This window comes from Colius striatus, chromosome 9, assembly GCF_028858725.1.
Source record: "Colius striatus isolate bColStr4 chromosome 9, bColStr4.1.hap1, whole genome shotgun sequence".
NCBI lineage: Eukaryota > Metazoa > Chordata > Aves > Coliiformes > Coliidae > Colius > Colius striatus.
In genome coordinates, this window is record NC_084767.1 from 26588985 (window position 1) to 26612765 (window position 23781).

General features: G+C 42.4%; 1 protein-coding gene across 1 annotated transcript in view; it reads right to left on the reverse strand.

Annotated features, from left to right (window-relative positions):
- The window catches only part of CPS1 (carbamoyl-phosphate synthase 1), a 98054-nt gene that overhangs the window by 65120 nt on the left and 9153 nt on the right, over nt 1–23781 (reverse strand). The window contains exons 3-14 of the mRNA XM_062002505.1: nt 20843–20987; nt 19739–19828; nt 18944–19000; nt 15101–15193; nt 11109–11198; nt 9982–10110; nt 8824–8930; nt 8267–8408; nt 5911–5988; nt 4323–4421; nt 3537–3632; nt 448–637 (exon numbers count right to left, since the gene is read on the reverse strand). Coding sequence (XP_061858489.1) covers nt 448–637; nt 3537–3632; nt 4323–4421; nt 5911–5988; nt 8267–8408; nt 8824–8930; nt 9982–10110; nt 11109–11198; nt 15101–15193; nt 18944–19000; nt 19739–19828; nt 20843–20987 — 1316 coding nt within the window. The remainder of the gene's footprint in view (nt 1–447; nt 638–3536; nt 3633–4322; nt 4422–5910; nt 5989–8266; nt 8409–8823; nt 8931–9981; nt 10111–11108; nt 11199–15100; nt 15194–18943; nt 19001–19738; nt 19829–20842; nt 20988–23781) is intronic.

A 23781-nucleotide genomic window follows, 5' to 3' on the forward strand; every position in this document is an offset into this window, starting at 1 on the left:
TATTCTTTGTCAGTATTAAAACTCAGAACCATAACATGAAAGTTTCTGTTCTCAAATCTATGGGACCTGGAATAGTAGTAGTTACTGCTTGGCCATCGTCTGCAACACAAAACGGAGCAGTGCAGTTGGACACTGTTCCAAGCATCTCAACAAAGGTAACTTTTCCTTTTGGTCTCTGCCTCAAAGTAGTCTGAATGTCCCCAGTCCAACTATGATAACTTAGACATAAGTTGAAAAGCCGGATTTATTAATTACTTTTAAGTATTAAAACCAGTAATTACATGTTGGGTTCACAGCTTAGCAATTGCTCCCCCATGGCCAGTATTTCTGTCTGTATCTCTTAGTAACCCTTAGCAATCTGGACAATGTATCAGGCACATCTGTCCAAATAAAATCTGCCACACACACGGTAAAACCCTTGAGTTTATCTGCCTGTATCGTACTCACCACAGTTGAGAGCAGTTTGGCCACCCATGCCCAGAATTAACCCATCAGGACGCTCTGCCTTGATGACCTCTCTGACAAACTGTGGAGTGATGGGGAGGAAGTATACAGCGTCAGCCTGCTTTAAGCCAGTCTCATTGGTCTGCACTGAAGCGATATTGGGATTCATGAGGACAGTTTTTACATTTTCTTCCTGAAAAATGAAAATCTGCATTAAAACTTGGCATATGTCAAAAAAAGGGTAACAGTGGCAGCAACAAGGGAAGATGGGGTTCAATAAGCAATTTACCAATAGCAGAATTTAAAAGTCTGGTTCCTTATATACTCTCCCATTAGGTCTTTCTGGTGTCTTGTACCAGTCTGAGCTACCACCAATCCTTTACTTTTGTGCCTCTGCCTGCCTGTGACTGCAGAGAATGGAGATTCCCACCCAATTCAGTAATTTGGTTGAAGTTATTTAATACATTTAGGAGTTACATAGAGAAGACAGAAACAAACAGAATCCGTCTTCTGGTGAAAGACAGACTTAAAGTGGTAATGCAAAAAAAAAATAATCAAACCACAAGTTTTTCTTGCCAAGTAGTAGGTCTTTGATCATAGGTACCCAGGTAGGTCTCAGATTTTTGTTCCAACCAGCAACAGTAAAATAAACACTTTTTCTTTTGACTTTCCACAAAGATATTGAGGGAAAAGGGTACATATCTGACCAAAACATTCTTCTCTAATGAATACATTCACACATTTGTAGCTATAATTCTGTCTTAATGAATGGAAGATGGAGAGGTAAACCACTTGGCAACAAGCTGGAGTATCTGTACCTCTCAGTCTTTTCTTTCTTCTTATGTGGGCCAAGGTATCTTAAGGATCAGCTAGCAGTGATGAGGAAGATAATTAAGGAGAGAATTAATGCCCACTGTGCTAAGAGGGACACATTTTACTGATATCACGTCCTTTGGCTCAATTTTCCAAGATGTTGGATTTTAATCCACTTACTCTTTGCCCTCACACTCCCTTCTTCCAACTTCTGCCTTTCTAATTTTTTATAAGCATGTAGGACTCTGTCCAGAGACCACCTATCCTGATTGAAGACCTTTGTTACGATTTAATTAAAACACCAAATTGATAATACCCCCAGATGGCTCCACTCCTCTTTTTTTTGTGTAATAGCCACCTATATTCAGATCAGTGGAGAGAATCCCACAGCAAGTAATCTAGAAGGTTTTTCCAGTCACCACAAGCCAATCTCTGTTATTCAAAGATGTTTCCAGGCCTTATTTTTCAGATGATGGTCCTGCGTTTGAGGAACACTCTTGCAAATACAAATTCACTGACCGGGGAAATTGAAGCCATGAGATTTTACTCTTTAAAAGAGACACTCCTTTAACTGTACAGGACTCAACATTAACAACAGCACCTTCTTATAATGAACTGGCATTCAACAGACAATGAAGAACAGCAGTACATAGAGAATGAATCAGAACATCCAGCAGTGGGAATCAATGTTGATTATTTGTAACAACAACAAAAAAGTCATTGTCTAAGGGGAAAGAAATCTCTCTTGTCTCCTTTCAATTGTCCGTATTCTCTCCCACCTATGTTCTGTGGCTTTTTCCTGGCAGCCACTGACCAACTACCTTCTCTCTGGCAGGCAACTGTAAATCACTGCCAGAGGCAAGGTCGGGAAGTGTAAGCACTGCTGCTGGAATGGCTAATTAGCCTGCAGATAACAGCAGCTGGCTGATGGCCACAGGAAGGGAAAGGCACTGTGGGAGGTCAAACTAGGGAGATTTATCATTTTTTTAAAAAACAGTTTCTTCCACAAAGCCCAGCTGAGTTTGAAGGAGAGAGATGCCTCTTTTACAACTCTGGTCATTATCTACACTCCCCAACTCTCCTTATTTTCCTGATGATATGGACAGTTTGAACTAGTAACCAGCAAGTGCAATACAGGACACAAACAAAGTACACAGAACACAAGATGTGTTACAACAGCCAGAGCAGCCCTCGATTATATTTAAGATTACTGTAATTGATTTTTTCTTTCTTGACTTCAAGATCAGCACAGGAATAGAATGGCCCTAACATCAAAACAGCCTCAGAGACACTCACAATCATCACCTTATCTGAAGGCAGCTGCTACATATACTCTGAATCTGTCACACAGGCCTCTACAAGCTCTCCTCCACCTTCATATGAGGTCAATGAACTAGGGGTCAGGTAACTGAGACATTACCAGTAATAACTCCATCACAGGAACACTGCTATCCTTCTATATCTTCTCCTAGCAGGAGCTTTGCCCCTGCCAGTCTTTCTAGGTGCTTTGCAGTTTTGCAGCAGGAAACGGGCAGAGCAAATTAGACCCCAAAACGCATCATGTGAATAGACTACACAGGGTGCTTAAGGGAAATGTGTGGAAGCATCAGTTTAAATACACACATTTCTTGGGCATGTACAGAAGTACACATCCATTTGTGTTTGCCTCAGAATAATACAGCTCTCCAGTCCTCAGAAAGGGAACATCAGAAACCAGGTAATAAACTTACTGGTCAAAATTCATTCAAAGGAATGGCTTTTCATTCATTCTGTTCAAGATTATTAATCCAATCTGGAAAGAAAACTTGGCATACATGACCTCTAAAAAGTTCATCCCATTTAAAACAAACATTGTTTAGAAAACTTGCCTTGAAAAGGGGTTTAACATCTTTTGCCTAACCATCTTGACAGCAGCCAGCCGTTCAGATGTTGTTGTTATTTGTGTGCCTTGCAGTGTGTTGGCATACCACAAAAGTTATGGAATTTTCAGCTCAAGTGTATCTGACCATATTCATCCTCTTCATTTCCATTCAGTCTGACAAGCCTGGACTGACCATTTACACATCACAAATAACAAAAAATGCTTGAAGACTGTAGTGGAAACCTTGAGAATCTCTCTCTTTGGAAGGTAATTCTGAGTGGTTAACTCACATCACTCAACCAACAAGTTCACAAACAAACAATGGCTACATTTCCTTACAGCTATTTATTCTCACAAGCTTCCCTGCCCAGTAATACCACAGTTACATGATATTACTGTTTTCAGAGTATCACCTCACCTTCATGGCTTTCACAGCCTGGGATCCAGAGTAATCAAACTCCCCTGCCTGACCAATCGACAGACCTCCAGATCCTAGAATGAGAACTTTGGAGACCTAGAAGTGTCAAAGAGCACAAAAAAAATTAGTCCCATTGTGGTTGTTGAAATTAATAGAGACTACGCAGCACTGAACAGTCTCAAATTACAAAATGTAAGTTCTAAAAATAGAAGAAAATTCGCCTCCAAAATCCCTGCAGTTTTATTTCCAAGAGTATTTCAACTGGCCTTCTCCCATATATCCCTGGCTAGAAAAACACATGACTTATGCACAGGGCATATAATAAATGTGGTAATTTTATCATATGCCTATAGACAACCATGCCTTACTTTGGCTGCCCACAAAGCCCATCTGCCTTTTAAGATAGCAAAACTGTACGAAATTCAGCTCACACCAGGAATTTCAGACTTATTTGCTAGGCAACAGAGCATCAACATTATGCTGCTGGCACTAAATTTCATGGCCAGATTATCCCTGGGCACCTCATATACTACTGTGAGAGAGCTTTTCTTGGGAGAACTACAAAGAAAAATACATGAAACATCAGGTGTTAAAACTTTCTCAAAGGAAAGGGAGTTGATAACACAAGAGACACCTGGTGACTTCAAGATAGGCAGATGACAGCCCTTTGGTAGGGGAAGCCTTCTTTAACCTACCTGGCCAGCTTTTGTGTCATTTTGTACTATGTGGTTCAGTAGGAATCACCAAGCTCCTAGCCTCATGAACAGTGAGTATCCGTACACTGACCTTCACTCTGGAAGCTGTCACTCCAGCCTTGGGCAGGACAGAGGAAACGGTAGTGCCTTTCCCTCTCTTGATCAGTGAAATAAATGAATCAAACAGGAACTAGAAAAAAATAAATACATATATTTAATCATCACAGTGGAACTAAGTAAATACCAAGGAAAGACACAAAGAACAGGTCGTTTGTGTGCTCAAACTATCAGCTCTGCTCTTCAGCCATCACAGGAAGATTTACACCATCAGAGAAGAGGGAATCACTATTTGAAATTTATTAAACAACTTTGATCGATCTGACAAATCTGCATTCAAGAAAGTGAGGCCATATTGGGAAGAAAACATATATTAATCACATCTGTATGATCTGCTTTTATATGAGTGGCAGAGTATGGAATGAACAGCCTTAAAAGCCAAAACACAGAAGAGCATACACTTAACAAGTTGAAGGGAATCATCTGGAAAGGAGCCTGCTACCAAGCTGGGATCTGAACAGCTAAATCTAAACATCAGTTGGGTCAAATCAGCATTGTTCTTCTGGAGGAAGCTCCAGAGAGCTGTGAGGAAAGGGGAGGCAGCATGACCACTGCTGGCCTGCAAGCAGCTGCGTGCAGTGGGATAGACTTCCCACTTAGCCCTACACCTGCAGAGCTTCTGTCTACACAGTCCCTGAAGCTGCCTGCTGGGAATTACCTGTGAAGGGGGTGCAGATGAGTCCTGCAAGACTGTCAGGATAGGCACCAAACCTGTCCCAGCAGTGGGAGTGCACAGACTTGGAAAACACACAGCTGAGGGTTGTTTTGAGTTTTATGAGATTCACTAGTCAATCAGAGTGCTATGGAACTTCTTGATATCAAGAGATTTACTTGCAGATTTAATCATCATCCAATTAAAATTAAAATGATCACTTCAATGTATTCTTCCATCTTTCTCTCTCAAGAAGTGCTAAACAGTTTATTTATGTTCAGACATGCCTCCTCTGCCTTCCACATCCCCTGTTGCTGCTTAGTCATACTCTGTGACTGCACAACCAGTTGTTATAGAATTTGTGCGAAGTCACAGATGGGGGATTAAAATTTCATTTCACTTAGGAGAAGCAGAGTGAGGAAGTGTGAATCTATTTACATAACGTTACAGTAATTATAAAATTTGAAAGTGGAACTAAAATGTATTAGAAAGTTAATGATTTTATTACAAAGCATCTGGCTAGTATTTTTTCTGTCAAGATAAAATCCTTTTCCTTTTTGTAATCACCCCAGGTACAAGAGATTTGAGCCTGATCCTGCAAAAGCTTAAGCACTTCAGTAACTTCCAACACACAGATAATCCCACCAGGACTCAAAGCATACACATCATATGAATGGAATCATTGATCCAAAGCACACAGAAGTCAATAGACGCCTTGCTGCTGATTGTAATTAGCTGCGGATCAAGCTAAGCAAGCCTATGCATGACTGAGCCCTCTGTTAGGATCCTGACATTTCCAAACCCAAGATTTAGGACCATCATCAACATAAAGACTTGTTACTGTAGCTGATACATATCTACACTCCCTAGGCCATCTGAAAGACAGCCCAGCTCAGCCCTCATACAATACCTCTGTGTCTCTTGGCCCAGGATTTGCGTCTGGGTAGAACTGTGCTGTGAAAATCGGTCTGGTCTCATGCATAATTCCCTGCAGGAATAAAAATGTTTGTGTGTTTAGACACCTCCTTGCAAGCAAGCAAGAGAACAGAAAGCCACACCTTATCCCTGTAAACACTGAAGGACAAAGGACTGACTGTTTCTAGGGGCTGCCAAATTGACACCAAATTGATTCCCAGGCTTCCAACAATTGTCCTATCTGAGAAGCCATCAAGCCTCTTGCTCTTCTGCTAAGCATATTGGATAAATTACTTTCACTACAACAGCAAACACAGTTTGTTCACAGTTGTGAACACTTAACAGAGCAGATACACTAGTCTCCCTCCAGAGCTAATTCTGGACGGGTCAGAAAAGAAAAGCACACATAGCGAAAAAAGACCACCTTGGATAAGGCTGCTATGGAATTAATAGTTTTACCAACATGATCTGGTTAGTTCTGTCACAGGAGAAATAGGTCACAGTCACAGTCTTGATTTCCAACACTCACTTTAAATACTGACACAGGGCCTTGGACATGATTTTTTTCATGGCTGTGATGAGGTGGGCCCACCGCTCTGGACAAACAATAGCTATGAAGGACCCAGACTGAGTTTGGAGACAGTGCTTATAGTTTCAGTTAGAGTCAGAAAAAACAAAGTTCTCATTTGTGTGGCCTAATAGTACCAAGCAGTGTGGTCCACTGGGAGACCACCCTGTCACTGGTTATGATCGCTGATCCCAGTTGGAGGTAGGGAAGTCCCTCAAGAGGAAATCCAGGAAAAAAGTAGCTCTGGTACAACCCACTCCCCATAGAAATGAACAAAGGAGTTCCAATAATTCATATAGAGCAACAGTGCCATCCAGAGCTGCAGGGTGGGATGCTGAGATGGGACAGAGATGCAAGATGAGTTACTGACCACAATTGATCCATTATAGTATGAGTTTCTGCCCTCACAGTGAAGAATGTCATCAGTCTGTCACATTTTCCCTGCATGCCCATGTTACTTCTAGCTACATACAAATCTATTTTTATAACTATATTTCTAAAATATTCACTCCACACTCGTCAGTATTTGGAAAGCTGTGTTGGCCCTGCCCAGCTGTGATGGGTTAAGCCACAACAAGCATTTTTTCTTTTTCAACCAGGAATGCAACAGACTGTACACGAGAGTCCATCCAACCCTCTTCCTTTTTGTGCATCTCACGCTAAAACAAGGTTGCTCCTTGTCCCTCTTCATCTGTGAAGGCTTAGGAGAGAGATGCTGGGGCTCACAGAAATGGTCCTTTATCTCATGTTAGAAGAATGTCACGCTTCTAGATCCAGAAGACTCATGTTAAACATTACCACCTGCTTTATGCAAAAGTATCATCATGTTTGACTCCAATCTTCAGCTAAAGCAAATATGAAAGGCCGAGGGTTGAAAGGGTTCAGCTTGTTAACACAGATAAAACTCATTCCAAAAAATGAGCTAAATAGGTGTAAATGTTTTGTATTAATATCTTGTTTGATAACCTTTGTCCCTGTTTAGATACATCTGCAAGGACAAAAACAACAGTGGCTAACAAACAAAAGATTCCAAAACCATCAACTGGAAATCACTGCACCTCAATCCTGCAAAATACAAGATCTGTATTGCTAGGATCTGACAGAACAGCAGCATTCAATCTGCCAGATTTGATATGGGGCATTTATACAAAACAAGAGAGAGGCATATTCCCATGGGAGAAATTACTTTTGAAAATACTTTCTTTCCAATGATTTTCTGATAAATAGCAAGACTTCACTGACTTGCACAACACTGAGCTTAATTGGCAAGATTTAAAATGGGCAGTTACAAAGCCTAAGATCTGTCTCAATGCCTGACTGTGTCAAAACTGAGCTATAGCATATTGTTTTCCTTCCTATCCTTTTCCCTGTTTGGCTGTGCACCTCCAGAGGCCAGGCAGTTTTTAATTGTTTGCCTTACATGGACATCACTTGACATTGGATCTCTACCTTAGATCTTGTGCACTGTTTTCTAGTAGCAACTGCCTCTCTCCCTCATGACTTCAGTACTTGGAATTCTGTTTACAATAACAGGTCAAATTAAATCGCAATAATATTCCTTTTCTGTGCTGGGCAACACAGAATCAACACAACAAATCAGTCCTCCTCTTTGGGCTAGCATGGAGAACAGTAGCCCAGTAAAGCAGATGGTCAGACTGCAAAGTTTAGTCCTAATAACTAACTATAATCTGATAGCAAGCTGCCAGCAGATGAGATAAAGTGAGAGAGAGACTTTGTTCAGTAGAGGCTGCTATGTGCAGGTATCTGGAGAGCATGAGCTCACCTCATTGGTTTGATCGTTGGCATTCACAAAGAGAGGTTTCCAGCCAGGTGGGACAGTGGAGCTGTCGATGGCATAACCGTGGTTCTGGGCAGTAATGACAGCTTGTCCATTCACTGTATTCAGGACAGCCTGGTTCTGTCCTCTGAAAGAGAAAGGATCAAAGAACAGAGGACAGAAGTGCCAGGTGTGTCCAAATGCCACAATTAGGAAGAGCTGCTAACTGTGGAGCTATACATAGCAGCTCAATAGCAGCTGTTCAATACTGGCAGCCAATCTCAGTGATATCTGATATTATCTCAATGATAAATCCTAAGAGAAACTTTGCTATCCTTCAGTTTGATTGAGATAAATTACATCAAATACTTTCAAAACATCCTCAAAACAAAGTAATGCATGGCACGGAAGTTTCCATGAAAGGCAAGGAGCACAGCTGTAACGTTAGCGGGAGGTGAGGCCCTGCACAGGCACATCAGCAGCAGCAGCACACTGCTGCTCTGTGCCCTTCACAGTGCCCAGCCTGCCTGCCAGGGCCCTGTGGACCAGAAGAGCTACTGCACCTGTTGGCCATCTGCATCTTGTAGGAAGTAGCTCCAGCTGCTATGGCAGTGATGAGATTTCCCATGCTAATTCCAAACAAGGGCTCTGGGCGGTTGCTCTCCAGGACCTAAAATGAAAATATTTTCAAGTAATACTGGAGAGTTCAGCAATTCCAACACAAACCATCCTAGTTCACAGAATCATAGCATCTTAAGGGTTGGAAGGAACCTCAAAAGACCATCTAGGCCAACCCTCCTGCCAGAGCAGGACCACCTACACTAGGTCACATGGGAACTCATCCAGGTGGGTTTTGAATGTCCCCAGAGAGGGAGACTCCACAACCCATCTGGGCAGCCTGTTCCAGTGCTCCATCACCCTCACAGTGAAGAAGTTTTTCCTTATGTTTCTTTGGAACCTCTTATATTCTGTCTTGTACCCATTGCCCCTTATCCTATCATTGGACACCACTGAGAAGAGCCTGGCTCCATCTTCCTGACACCCACCCTTTACATGTTTTTAAACATTAATGAGCTCACCCCTCAGTTTCCTCTTCTCCAAGCTGAAGAGCCCCAGCTTCCTCAGCCTTTCATCATAAGGGAGGCGCTCCACTCCATCATCTTTGTGGCCCTGCACTGAACATTCTCCAGCAGATACCTGTCCTTGAACTGAGGGGCCCAGAACTGGGCACAATATTCCAGATGTGGTCTCACAAGGACAGAGTAGAGGGGAGGAGAAACTCACAGCAGCCACACAGACTTGGGAAAAAACTGAATGTAACGGTGGCAATAGGAAAGTCTGGGGGAAGCCTCAGAGCACAGCTTGAAGTCTCAGTTGACTCGAGGGAAACAAGCAAAGACAGTCTGCATTACAGCCATCTTTGTGCGACATTGTGGCAAATGAGAGCACTGGAAGACCAGGGCTGCTCTTCCATAAGATCACAAAGCTCCTGAAAGAGCACGGGTCACTTCAAGGCACCAGTAATGTAATCGTGCTAATCATGTTTACTATGTATTGTTTACTAAGGTCTATATAGCCCTCTTGTAACTACTGGTCTGGAGACAGATCCCAGTGGACCAAAATGAGAAATATCCCAGGCAAACAACTGTTTGGATTTCAGGCACTGGGAAAAAAAAAGTAAATAAACAAGAATAATCAGCTCTATGCCTGTTACATTGTACCTTTTTGACATTCTGAATCACCTCTTGGGCCTTCATGGGATCTCCTGGACCTCCAGAAATTATAAGCCCATCATATTCCATGGTGGTGAAATTATGGTCCCATGGAACTAAATGCACTTCTGCACCTCGCTAGGAAAAAAACAGGAAACAATAAATGAGAGGAGGAGAGGAACAAATGAATTTTTGTCAGGAGGTTGTTTCTGTGCTCTCATGTCCCAGAGGTTGAGTTTGGATTTCAGTCATCTCTCTGTCAGGAACAATAATGAGTCTTCTCTCCACTACCTGGCCAGATTGTTTTCACAAAACTGGTAGACTTAGTATGTTTGAACCACCTGTCAAGTTTGTCTGAAATTTACTAATGAGATCATAGCTTACTAATGGTGTACCAAGCATGTATGCATGTACACACATAAAGTATGTTCCCAGACTTGTTCTTTGACATGCCAGAAATAGTCCTGCACACCAAAAATGCAACAAACATCCACATAAACTAAAAAATGGAAACAGCATAAACCCTGGACATCTAGAGAACGGGAGGACACTTCATTCCTACTGCATGACTAGAGAAGCAAGGACTGCTACACCACTGTGCTAACAATAGGAAAATATCTTCATAGAACCATAGAATTAAAGAGTAACTCAGAATGAGGGGACCTGAGGAGGTCATCTGGTTAATTCAACTTTAGGGCAGGTTTTTGAGGGCATTGGTCAGTTGTTTCTAATATGTCCAAAGACAGACATTCCACAACTTCTCTGGGTCTGTTTCAACTATTTATCACTCTCAATGCAAAGTGTTTTCCTTCATTCATTCTTTTTTTTCCAGTGTTAGGCTGGCATCCTCTGGTTGTTCTTTAGAGAAGCTGTGCCGCCATGTCTCACCTTCTTGGCAATTCTTCTCATGGCTGAGATGTTGCTGCACAGGTTGTCTTCCTTATCCCCTCAATACAGTGTACCAAGTTCAGAAAACACTTCCCAGTCCATAAAAACCATCCTAAAAATTGTAACTCATTTTAGGAGGGCAACTGCTACTAGAATGGATGTGTCGAGATGGAAGAAAGGCTAGTGAGTACAGGCAAGGCTCTTATCAAAGCAAAACAAGAGATGAAGGACATAAAGCACTGACCTACCTTCACTAGCAGACGGATAACATTGTGCTTCATGCCACAGTCGACAGCTACAACTTTAATTGGATTCCCTCTGCCATAAATCTTGACTTCCTATAAAAAAAACAGACCACACTGTAAATGACAGATCACTCCCCTGCCCCCAAAACCAAGAGAAGATGGGTAGCAGAATAACTTTTCACCAACACGCAGTGACTGGTACTTAACAATCAATTTGCATGGAAATCTCCAGAAGTACTGCAGACATTAGTGCTTCATTTTTCTGTGAAAGTAGAAGTTATAATGCTCTTTTATATACTGTTGATTACAGCCGTAACAGCAGTTCCTAAGAAATCACTTGTTTCCATAGCTAATAACAAGCTTTTTTTTTCCTGTGTTTCACCTCATTAGGAGTGAAGCAGCAAGCCAGTTGTCATAGATTATTGCAGCTCAAGAGAAAAGCCAGATACAAAGCAAAGATTTTCAGCTGAACTCATCCTGTTGACGCCAGAGGAGCAAGGCTACTTCACATTAGCTATAGATCCATCCCATTACACACCTCCAGTCATATTAAGACCAAAGCTGGACATATCCTATGAGTGATCTCTAGTTCACCACTTCAGTACAGATCAGGCCAAGCATCTCACTAAGCATGACCTATGCTTATATGGATCTGACAGTTTTACATATCACACAACACTTCTCTTCCGGTTGCTGTTCCGTAACCCATTCCACAAAGTCCTAAATCTGGACCATTATGCTTTGTACACCCACTTATCTATTTGCTCACAACCAGTAAGGAAGACAGTGAAGTTAAACCACTGGATGTGATACATGCCTTGATACTGCAACATGTAGACATATGGACAACAGCTGTAGTACTGACATAAGGTTATTTATGGATAGCTTCCTCCTGAAGCTTGCTGAATTATTTTACTTGTTACATGACTGGAAAAAAATACATTTAATAAAATAATAAACTCCTTTTTAATCAGTTTCTCTGGAATTTGTATTTCACAGCTGTGCCTCTTTATGAAAAGATGTTAAAATCTTTTTTTAAGATAATAAAATCAGTATGATTGGTGCGGGGTGACAAACTGAATCTTTTCCTAGGATTATGACCATCTAGAAAGAAAGATAGCCCCTCTACAGGGAACTCAAGATGAAGCTTATCAGCAGAATATTACAATTTCTGTATTCTCCTAACCCACTTATTTGATTTTTTTATCTTCTCAAATATTGAGATGAAGAGTGTTTTAGGATGCAAGAGCATGTCCTATGTGAGGACAACTCTGATCATCATCAGGAAGGACTTACTGCCATATGCAGAGCAAGAGTGGAAGAGATAGGGTGCAAGGAGCAACCTCCTTTCACTACAAGGCTTCAAGCTGAATGACCAATGGTCACTAATCCACCTTTGAGGACAGGGCTCAGCACAGAGCCAGTAGTGTTCCAGCTGCTGTTGTGACTCCTGCTGTGCAATGCTGAACGGAGATTCTTGTATCAGAACATACCTTGTAGTTCACACTACATAATCAGATGGCAAAGCAGCCTACAATCCCCTTTAAGAATGACAGAATGAAAATGACATTGAAACTTGGTCTTGTTAGATCACTCAAGGGTTCCGATATGAAGCTGTGCCTGATGTCAAATATGACAATATCTTAAGAGTCACCAATACACAAGTGGATTCTACTTGTTGTAGGTTGTGGAGTCTCTTTTCTTGGAGGTCTTCAAAACCCACCTGGACGCATTCCCGTGTGACCTGGTCTAAGTGGACCTGCTTCTGCAGGGGGGTTGGACCAGTCTAAGTGGACCTGCTTCTGCAGGGGGGTTGGACCAGATGATCTCTAAAGGTCCCTTCCAACCCCTACCATTCTATGATTCTATGACAAAATGTTCTTATCAGCTTTTCTAATGGCCAGAGGGAGTCCCAGGCAAAACTGCTTTGAGGTATTTTAATTACCTCATTCTCTAAACTCTTCTTTGTCCAATTAATTATGCTATGATTTGTTACATTTCCTTCAGCAGCAGCGACTGATGTGTTGCTGTCTTCACAACCTTCCCACCATTTTTGACACTTATTCCTCTGTACTGTGGGGCACTGACTCCTGCAACTGTCTGAGAGTATGTCTAGACAGAAACCAGTCCGGAAACTGGATCAGGGAACTGTTAAAATGTATTCCTTCTAAGGTCAGAGGACTTCCTTCATCTCTTCACTGCATAGCCTGTAAAATCTGTCCCAGTTTGAAAGGATGATGTGGAAAGGCTGCATGCCATCAGTCAAGGAGAGTAGAAACTCCTGCTGGCAAAAGTGCTGAGAACTAAAAGAGTATGTGGGGCTGGACAGAAGAGACCTTTTAGCTTCAAGTGGTTAAATACTTCTCATCTGCTCTGGGGCCCTGACCATCACAATGCACCAAAATAAACCTCCAACAAAAGCTCCTGCAAAACACTAGTAGTCTTCTACATTCCCTGCCCTGTGTAGGCAACATCAGCAAATAGAGTCTATACCACTAGCATCTAAAGGCGGCAAGGGAATAATAACAAGAATTTAAAAAATCAATCGCTCCTAACGTACAATTGATCAGCAGATTCCTGCTCTTACTGTATTCTGATTCACATGAAAACAGCTGCTCAGAACGATGGATTACCACTTCCAGTAATTACTGACATTGAACCCCTTACTTCATTTTCAGCTTTATTTGTGATGTCGCTTTTTAAGCCTACATAATGAAGTTATAAACATAATGAGACCACCAAAGCTCCATTAATCTTATTATATCTCTCTTTTAGAAGCTATTTTCAGCATCTTTACAGTAATTCTGTCTCAGTAATTGCAGAGTTTAGCATCAGCAACCTTACCCATTTCTGAGTTGCTGTTCAAAATAGCTCCATTTGCATCATGTCATCACAGATCACAACTTCAATAAGCAATTGCCATCTTTCTATGTAGCAACAAGGCCCTGACTCAAAATACAGTGGAGGCATTTGTATGAGTTGCTAAGATCCCTGAATGTCAGATTTGCAAGGTGGCTTACGTATTCCAAAGGCATCCAGGAGAACCAGTGACTGCTGCAAATCCCAGCCTGGATGGAGGCTGCACTTGAAATTCCCACTTGCTCACCAACCTGTCTGTTCAGGACTGCCTCACTTTTGCCACTAACACACCAGCTTGCATGGAGAACAGTACACAAGCAACTATCTGCAGAGCTCCCACAGATCTTGAAGGAGATGTAAACACCATGGCTAGCATGGAATTTGTAAGAGGAACTCATATAGTCATTTCTCATTTTAGTCCACAGATTAAGCACTCTAGGCACTCTATCCCACAATCGAATCCCCAAAGAGCCCACAATTTAAGGTGTTAGCCCTTACATTGGTACAAGAATCGTTACTATTTGTAGTATAGGTCTAGTTTGCTACATCCTCATGATTTGTATTCTTCTCAGCTTGTGGTTAAACATGGTTTGCACACTCAGCTAACAGAGTACAGACTGAACTGCTGTTCTGTATATACCTATAGACAAAGCAGCTCATACCAGTAATATTAGATCCAGGGGATTCCTAACTTGGTCTCTTTTGGAAATCTAGAAATGTCTCCTCGAATCACCTCAACAAAATTATGCCTGAACACAGATTATGTTATTGTGAGTTTTCCTGAAATTTATTTAAGGAGAGTGACCATTCTTTTTATTAATTCTTATGTTTGAAAATGTCCAATGTATAATAGGTCTAGCTATATTCTCAAATGTGCCTTTGTAACACACAATCCTCTGTTCAGAGTACTGTTCAGACCCAACACAGCTCACTTTACATCTTCAATGCTGCACTTAAGGAGCCAAGGCAATTCTGAGAGGGTGATGTTGAGATGACAGTCCTTCAAAGGTCTGGAAAGGTGTATGGTTTAGAAAAGGTCCCCACTTTGTTTGTTTGGAAAGACTGGACAATCATTAGAGTGAATGAGCATCAGCTACTACCTGGAGTGTACAGCTTGGCACTACAGAATTTCTCACCTTTGTTGAAACTTCTGCAATTAAGTTTTGCTTATTTGGGTCTGCTAACTCCACGGGTTGACCTTCAAATTCAATCTTCCCAAGCACTGTGCCCTGTGAAACACATCAGTAAACAACAAAGCATAAGCAAAGGAGGAGAAGCTGTGAACACTCAGACAAGGTGCTGACAGGCACAGCTACTGGAACGGCTGTTTAGAGATGGCTTCTTGGCAGTTTATAACCACTTGTAGCATCTTCAGAAGTTTGAATCTTCCTTAGTATGAAAAATCTGCTTAAAATCCTTAATGCAGGGGAGAGGCATTGTCAGCACTAAAATTGGTTAATAGACAGTTTGGCAAGCCATTTAGTGACAATAAAACAAGTTGCCTTCCAAGGGGATCGTAATTCAGATCCCTAGATAACTGTTGTGTAGATCTGGGAGTAATCCACAAAGCAGTTTGAAGCATTTTTGGAAACCCACTGGGAGGTCTTTAGCCCCCTGCTGTGGCTAGCTACAAGGCAGCAGAGCTGGTATAAGGCAAAGCTGTGTAGGAGGCAGGTCAGCACAGCTGTTTTCTGAGTAAGCTGTTAAAAAAAATAAGCTCTGGTCTTTATTGTGTTACCACCTCACAGAAGCTTTTGCTCTGCTTCTGCTCATTAAAGTTCTCAGTGGAAAAATCCCTGGTTTGGCTTTGCCCCACTCTTGGAATAAGTGGGATCAACCTAGCATTAATCTCTTCTCAGTACAAGGACAGGGTGTGCAACACAGAACTTTTCAAGGATGGAAGAGGAAAGTAAAACTGGATGTCAATGTTTTGTTGTAACTTTTAATGCATGACATTTTTATGATAAAACCTGTTAAACTCAGCTGGCCCTGTGGATATATCACACTGGCATGCACACCAGGATTGTTGTGATACTGAGTTTAGTGATACTTCCATGACTTACTTCCATGACTGGACATACCTGATGTGTCCCTGCCATTTTCCCAGGGCAAGAAAGAGCATTGAGCATCTTGCATTGCCATGCACACTGCTAAGGCGAAGATTTAAAGATAGTTTTGCTCTTAACAGTAGCTGACAACCTATCTCATCTTGAGTAGCACCTTACACCAAAAGCTGCTGCAGGCTGTTTTGTGTGGAGCAGAGCTGAAAAGGTCAGCATCATCTTGAACAAGTCAGGTTCTTGGGAATCACAGAAACTGCCAAGTGCCACCACACAGTCAGTCCCATAAACACTGATGACAAAGCCCTGAAGACCTTGCTCTCAAACAGGAACCCTGTGTTTTACCTTGCTCCCGGATTATTCAGTCAAGTGGTGCCCTGCATTTACCTTTAAAGTCCAACTTAACAAGTCACTGCTCATTTCTGCATTTAGCATCATGAAAGCCTGTTCTCACCCTCAATTTATAAACAGACACAGAGTGAAATACTAAGCTGTTTGGTTTTTAACCAGAGAAGACTGGGGGGAAAGGCTACATTGTACACTCTTTTAAAAGCCGTAAGTGAATACTCAGAGTTCGGGTATAATGGGCATTACTACTATAGACAGGATAAACATTGAAAATGTATTTATTTTGGATTAAAAGAACACTGATCCATTAAAGAGTATGTCTCAAGATGGTAGGAAACATATTGCCATTTTCTATTGAATTACACTGCATTTGTCTGCTGTCTATAAGAGCAGGACAACACCCTGTCTTCCCATTCCTCTATTCAAGCTGGGTCATTCATATTTTGCTCTGTGGAATGAAAGGGGGTGTGGGCTTGAACTGCAGACTGCAAATTGATCACCTAAAGAAAAGAGCAGCTTCAGACAATACATTATAAAAGAAAAGCCTCCAAGGTGCATTTACATTCAGGTTGGCTTTGATCACTATTTTAGACAGAGTAAAGTGTACCTTAACATTAACCTCTATTCGGTAACATAATCCTGCTCGTATCCTTCAGTTGTCAGCTCTTGGAAACCGGAGAAAAGTAATGACTTTAAAATAATAACAGGATTCAGCCAAGGAAAAGTGGCCTGAGTTAGGAATCCAGTTTAGGTTATTGTATGTATTCTTTTGTCTCTGAGGAGCAGGAGAACTCCCACTGACCAGAGCTGTTGCTGCCTATGAACTGGTTTTCACAGTATTTCACAGAGTTATTGCTCTCTCTGACTTGCCATTTGAGGCAATGTATAGTTTACACTACTACTTGTTGTGCCTGACACACTAGTCTGACACAGCTACCCGAGGCCTTTCATTTACATCAGCTTGTGTTGGTTCACTAATGTAGGACAGGAAACCAGAGGTAGAGCCAAGGTAAGGAGGCTCCTTGGGATCAGAGCATTGTCTCAGAGAAGACACAGAGCCCCTGGAAGGGCACAGGATTCTCAGTAGCAGCTGAGATCAAGGCAGTCCAGCAGTAGCATTGCTATCCTGTCATGGTTTGACATGACAGTCATTTCGGTGTGGGGGGTGATGTAAAGACGGCTCCTGTAAGTAGCTGCTTGAAATTCTCCCCAGCTCTGAGCCAGACCCACTGCTGGGGCTGAGCCAATTAGATGCCTTCACGATCACTTTTTAAGATGAAGCTGGAAGATGAGGATTCCTCCTCCTTCTTCTGCCCCTTCTTCTTCTTCTGGCTGGTGGTGGTCCAAGGAGTAGGAACAGTGAGAGAAACAACTATGTGGACTCCAAGGTCAGTGATGAAAGAGAGGAGGAGGTGTGCTGGAGCAGTGACTCCCCTGCATTCTATTGAGAGGACTGGTGAGACTGAGATTTATTTTAGTTTCTTTAAAGACCCTGCATCAGTGGTAGAGACTAATTTTGATAATGACCCTGTATCAGGGGCAGAGATTCATGTTGCTAAAGCTGGCCCCAAACTAGGGGCAGAGATTCACTTCATTAAAGGCCCCGAGCTAGGGACAGTGGCTATGGCCAGAGGAGGCCATGTCCCCTGGGAGGGACCCAATCACTTCACTACAGACCCTGAGCCAGGGATAGTGATTTTCTTCTTTATCACTATGGCCAGAGCAGGTTGTGTCCTTAGTAAGGGACCCAATATCCACAGCTGTAACTGTGGGAGGGAACCCACAACGAAGCAGCTCATTAAACTTATGCCCAGAAGAGGCCTTATCCAGAGAGAGGGACCCTGTAACTGCAGAAACTGCAACTGTGGCAAAGAACCTACACCAGAGATATTCACCAAGGACTGCGTCCTGTGTGAGGGACCCTGTATTGGCAGAAGCTGCAGCTGTCGGGAGCAACCCACACCAGAGAAGTTCCTTAAGGACTGTGTCCCGGGGTAGGAACCCCGTGTTGGAGCAGGGGAAGAATGCCAGGAGTCATCCTCATCTGAGAAGAGAGAAGTGGCAGAGCCCATCTGTGAGAGACTGACCACATTCCCCATTCCCTGCCCCCCTGAGCCATTGAGGGGGGAGGAGGTAGGGATATTGGGAGCAGTGAGCTGGGCCTGGGAAGAAAGGAGGGATGGGGGAGGGAGATCTGAAAGTGCTGGTTGTAATTTTCTCATCATCCTACTCCCTTTTTGCTTTTATTCCGTTCTGTTTCTTGTAGAATAAGCTTTCCTACTTTCCTCTCTAAGTCAAGTACTGGAGTCTGTTTTGCCCAGAACCGTAATTGGCAGTGAGCCCTCCCTGCCCTTGTCTTAATCCACAACAACCTTGCTCATCTTTTTCCTCCCATTTCACTGGGGCCTCTGCCATCCTAACGAGGGTGGGGGTGAATGGGGGCACCGAGCGAGAGACTGTCATGGTGCTGCTGTGCCAAACCTTGACATATCCCAGGCCTGCTTCTCTGTTAGAAAAAGGCCCCAGCAAAGGCAAGGTTAACACAACTGGATGGAGGGGAGCAGATCATACCTTGTCACGAATTACTTTGGAGAGCATTCTAGTATCAATGCCATATAGTGCAGGCACCTGAAGAAAACATAAGAGAAGGATAAGTTAGAGAACAAGCAGCTAAGGCAGAGGAAGACAGTAGCCAGATCACTTTGATGCTAAGAGCCAGAGTTCGTTAAACAAAGATCTGTTCTTCTCATCACTGTTACCAATGCTGCCTCACTTCCAGTTCATTGTTTCTCCTTCCTATTCCCATGGAATAAATAGCTTAGTTCTTCAAATCTAGCTTTTTGTACCAAAAAAGTACAAAATATAAAGTTCATGTGGCATATATCTGCTTCATTTCTGAGCCCCATTTTGCCTTACTTATGAGCACCTAACACTCCCAACTGTCACAAGTCAGTGCCAGTCTCCTGACACATCCTTGACTCCATGGTTTCAAGTCAGTGGGGTTCTGGCAGCTTACATCTCTCAAGGTTACAGCTGTAGCAACCAGTAGGAGCAGCACCACAGAAACATTTGATGAGAGAATGGAATGGAATGGAATGGAATGGAATGGAATGGAATGGAATGGAATAGAATAGAATAGAATAGAATAGAATAGAATAGAATAGAATAGAATAGAATAGAATAGAATAGAAATCATTTTTATGGCGAACTAAACATTCTCATTTAATTAATCCTTCTGGATATATCTTGGTAATACCATTGCACCCTGAAAAAGAGAAATGGATGAAGAACTAAGGAACAGAGAATGAGCCAAATACAAACTGATGAACACATCTGAGAAGAATAGTTACCCTTTAAACTGCTCACCTGTTCTTCCTGCAACCACTCTCCCAGGCTCCTAACAGCCTGCCAGTGGCTGTACTCGTTGCTGTAATCCAGCACCAGCAAACCTGAAACCTGCAGAGAGAAAAAAAGACATTTTGCACCAAAGGATCTCTCTGTACTTGCCCCATATCTTTAGAGTTTTTACTATTCATCCACTGGAAACCACATCACAGACTGGGCACAAGGCTAGGCAGACATGAGATGTCCGGTCTTATAGAGCAAAAAGATGGCAAGTGCAAGTGTTTACAGAGGGAATGCACAGAACAGAGACATGGAAAAGGAGTAAAGAATTCATGCTCTGTCAGGATTGTATCTGAGCATTTTACTTAGAAAATTCATAGAATAATATGGCTTTCAGGTAATTAAAGCTGCAAATTGCATTGAACTGAGAAAACACTTTTCATTAAAAAGAAAATGGAAATTTAATACAAGACAAAATGTTTTATTTTTAATAATTTTTTGTTTAAGACAGCCTTTCACTTGTAAGTGACATTTCATTTTAAAAGTCAGTTCCATCTTCCAGTGGAGTTAGATAGTCTATAAAAGAGCCATTTCATCTCAGGACAGACACAGTATTTCACTGGTTCTGCAATTACATGGGTTTGCCTCATTTGTCAGTACTGCCACCTCAGCATGGACACACTTCTTCTCCTAGACATTATACCCTGTCACCACAGTATAAATACTGGTTCCTGCACTAGTATGTACAGCCTTCTCCATACAACTGCCACCTTCCCTGCTTATGGTAGTACAGGCATATAGGAAAAAGTCTTAGCACACAGAAACTTTTCATTCTCACTGGCATTTATCTCTCTGTGGCAGCCAGTCCTGGGTAAACACAGATAAATATGACGCAGAAGAGAATGTGAAAAAAAAAAAAAACAAATCCAGGCCAGCAGTTCACGAAAACTGTAGCACATCTGCCACTGAAGGGACATACACCACTTTCAGACAGCATATGGGCTGGTGCAGAAAGCAAGATAGACTGTCTTCTGCCACCATTCCTCCAAAGGACAACATCCAGAAGAAGAAAAAGGAAGGATGAGTATCACTGATTCCACACACACTGAGGCTGCCATCACTTACCTTGATCCCATCAGACTCCAGAAACCTCTTGAGGCCCATTTCATCCAAAGCAGCCGTGTCAGGCACTCCGCCATTCCCAACGATGGGGTTAGCCAGTGTAAGAATCTGCCCTTTGTAGCTGGGATCTGTCAAGGCTTCAGTGTATCTAGACGAAGAAGCAATAGAAGAAAAGTACGTTGGTCTAGAGTTGAGAGGAAAACAGAAGAGTCAGTGAAAACAAGACAGGCCTGCATATCTGTCCCATATGACAAAAAGTCAGAAATGGTATTCATGTGAAAGCATTCTCTGTGTAAAAGCAAACACATCTGTGAATCTGTCCTGAGTTTGCCATCTCTGATTAAATATTTGACACCGGGAACAAGGAAAGGCTTTGGCTTCTCATGTTTCATTTAGGAAAAGCACCAGAGCTATTGAACTCAGAGTTCTTGTGATTATCTAGTGAAACAACCACATAGAGTGCGGAGTGACCGACTGCAGTAAGTGCATGGCATGTCACTTGACTCACAGATAACAGCTTGGGTTTTGTCATTCTCTGGGCATGCCAGTGGGCAGTGCTTTGTTACTGCTGTGCTTCTGCCTCCTTTCCTCCACACAGTGTAAGAACTCGCCCCTCTCAGTGGCAATAGAAAGCTCAAACTTAAAAGCCGACAGACCACAGATCTGTTTGCCCAGATTTGGTCCCTGTCCCTGCTTTCAGGTCTTGAGATGTTTGGGCTGTAACTGCTCTTTCTGTGAGGGTGCAGGTAGGCAGATCTATGCCTATCATTTTATCTGAGGATCAGGAAAACAGATATGAATCATCCTTGTGATTCCCCACTGCTATTCTGGGTTCTTCTCTCCTATCTGCTGTGTCAACAAACCCTGCCATGGTACCACTTCTGCAGCTTCTCCCAGCAGAAGCCTGGCCTCTCTCCTAGGCAATTTCCAGGTTCCCACCCACAGGAAATCATACATTTCAACTGACAAGACTCCTAAGAGCTTGGAAGTTGGTTTGTGTATCTCTAAAGAAGGCAAGTTGAAGGAAATGCTTTGAGATTCAGCAGCCCACCTGGTGACAAGGCCCCAAAGCATGACCTTATGTCTTTAGTCTAGGCAGAAGCCCCAGGAACTTTTTTCAAGCACCTGCCTGAATATCCTTCTCAGCAAGAACAGATCTAAAAGGATCAAACCTAGAATTTTGCAAAGTATCAGTTCTGGATCGAAGGGATTCAGTCTCACTTTCAACCCCAAAGAGGAAGACAGAGTAAATATGGTCTATATGCCCATGCTTCTATTCTTCAGCTTCAAATTAACATGTAGTCATTCATTTTCTCCCTTTTACCGTAGTAAACTGTTGCAGCAATCCATTAAATAATTGCTGTCTTTCAGCCCAAAAGCAGCTGTAATTTAGCAACAGATGAAGTTATCCACAAAAATATTTAGCCAAATGCATAAAGATGCTTCAGGATTAATCTGCCCTATACAAAATATAATTTATTATTGTCATTATTGTTTAAACAATACAGAGTTGGCAACTCCAGCCATCTACTAGATATCAGCAAGTCACAAGAGACATTTTTATGGAATATCAGACTTAATGCCAGAAGATTAATTGCCAAATATTGGGAAACTCTTCCCAAAACCCACACTGGTTGCAGGCTGATAGAGACAACGCAGCACACCAGCCAGCTCTGAGAAATGACATGTCGAATGAACAATGGCCATGAAATATTTCCAGGTAAGACTCTCCTGCTGTTCAAATCCATACTTCCTGCTGCAGGTAAACAACCACACAAACTGCAGTGTGGTCACACAACTGCATAAGTGCATGACATGTGCTCACTTTCCATTGGTCTCTCCTTCCAAGTCTGCAAAGAGCCTTTTGGAAGCATAACCAATTAATAAAAAAGATAATGTAATTAACCTTTGCATGTTATTTGTGATCAACAAACAAGGATAGAGAGGGGTTGTATTTGGCTGGAGTATGAAGGGCCAGTTCTGCCCTCAGACACAATGCCCTTTAAGTAGGCACAATGCCTTGTGGAGCACAGAGAGGCAGATGGGAACACGAGCTCCAAAGATACTGTAAGGTCTAATCCTTGTTGTGCCTGACCAAAGGCCTGCTTGATTTCTCTGAATTCCTGTCAATCAGTTCTCTTGCTAGAATATCATGGGAAACATGCAGACTTAGTGGAGACAAATGCATTCACTGAGCTGTCGCGAACACAGGGACATTTTATGGGCTGTAATTCTTCTTTTTTAATTGGAAATCTCCTCTCTTCCTTTTTTGCTCCCATAGCAGACAGATGACTGCAACACTAGGATTATTTCTTTTGAGTAAATGTTTCTCAAAAGTTCATCCTCATGCTTTTCTAATGAAAATTCAACATTCCACACCAAAACAGTGCTCTCTGCCCTCTGTTTCAGAGTAGTACATGACAACATTTCAGCCAGCTTTAGCTACTTCAAACCTGAAGGCTGTATGCCCATAAAACGCCTTGCACCCAAATTCTATTACATGAATCAGAATGTGGGAGTCCAGATGAGGAGACAAGGTGCACAGCAGCATGTTAATCATCCCAGTACAGAGTCCATGCTGACCCCACTCAGCATCTAGAAACACTCACTTCACAGAAAGCAGTGGTCTGAGGCTTAGCAGCCACAGTAAAATCTTCCCTACACTAGCCTCTTGCTCCCTACATTGACAAATTGCTATGTACCCTGATAGTCTGTAAAAGGCCCCAGTCGTGGGCATCACCTTCGTGCAGGTACTTAGTCTCTTACTTTCTCAACAAAAAGAGGTAGTTCGGTTTCTTTGGATGTATAAGCTCTTGATCTGTGTGCTCAGGAGCACTAGGCAGAGCTACAGAGATTCTCTCACTGGACAGCAATCCCTGGACTGGTAGCTAATTTGTTCACTTTCAGGATCTGCAAAAATGGTGCAAACTCTTATCTTCCTC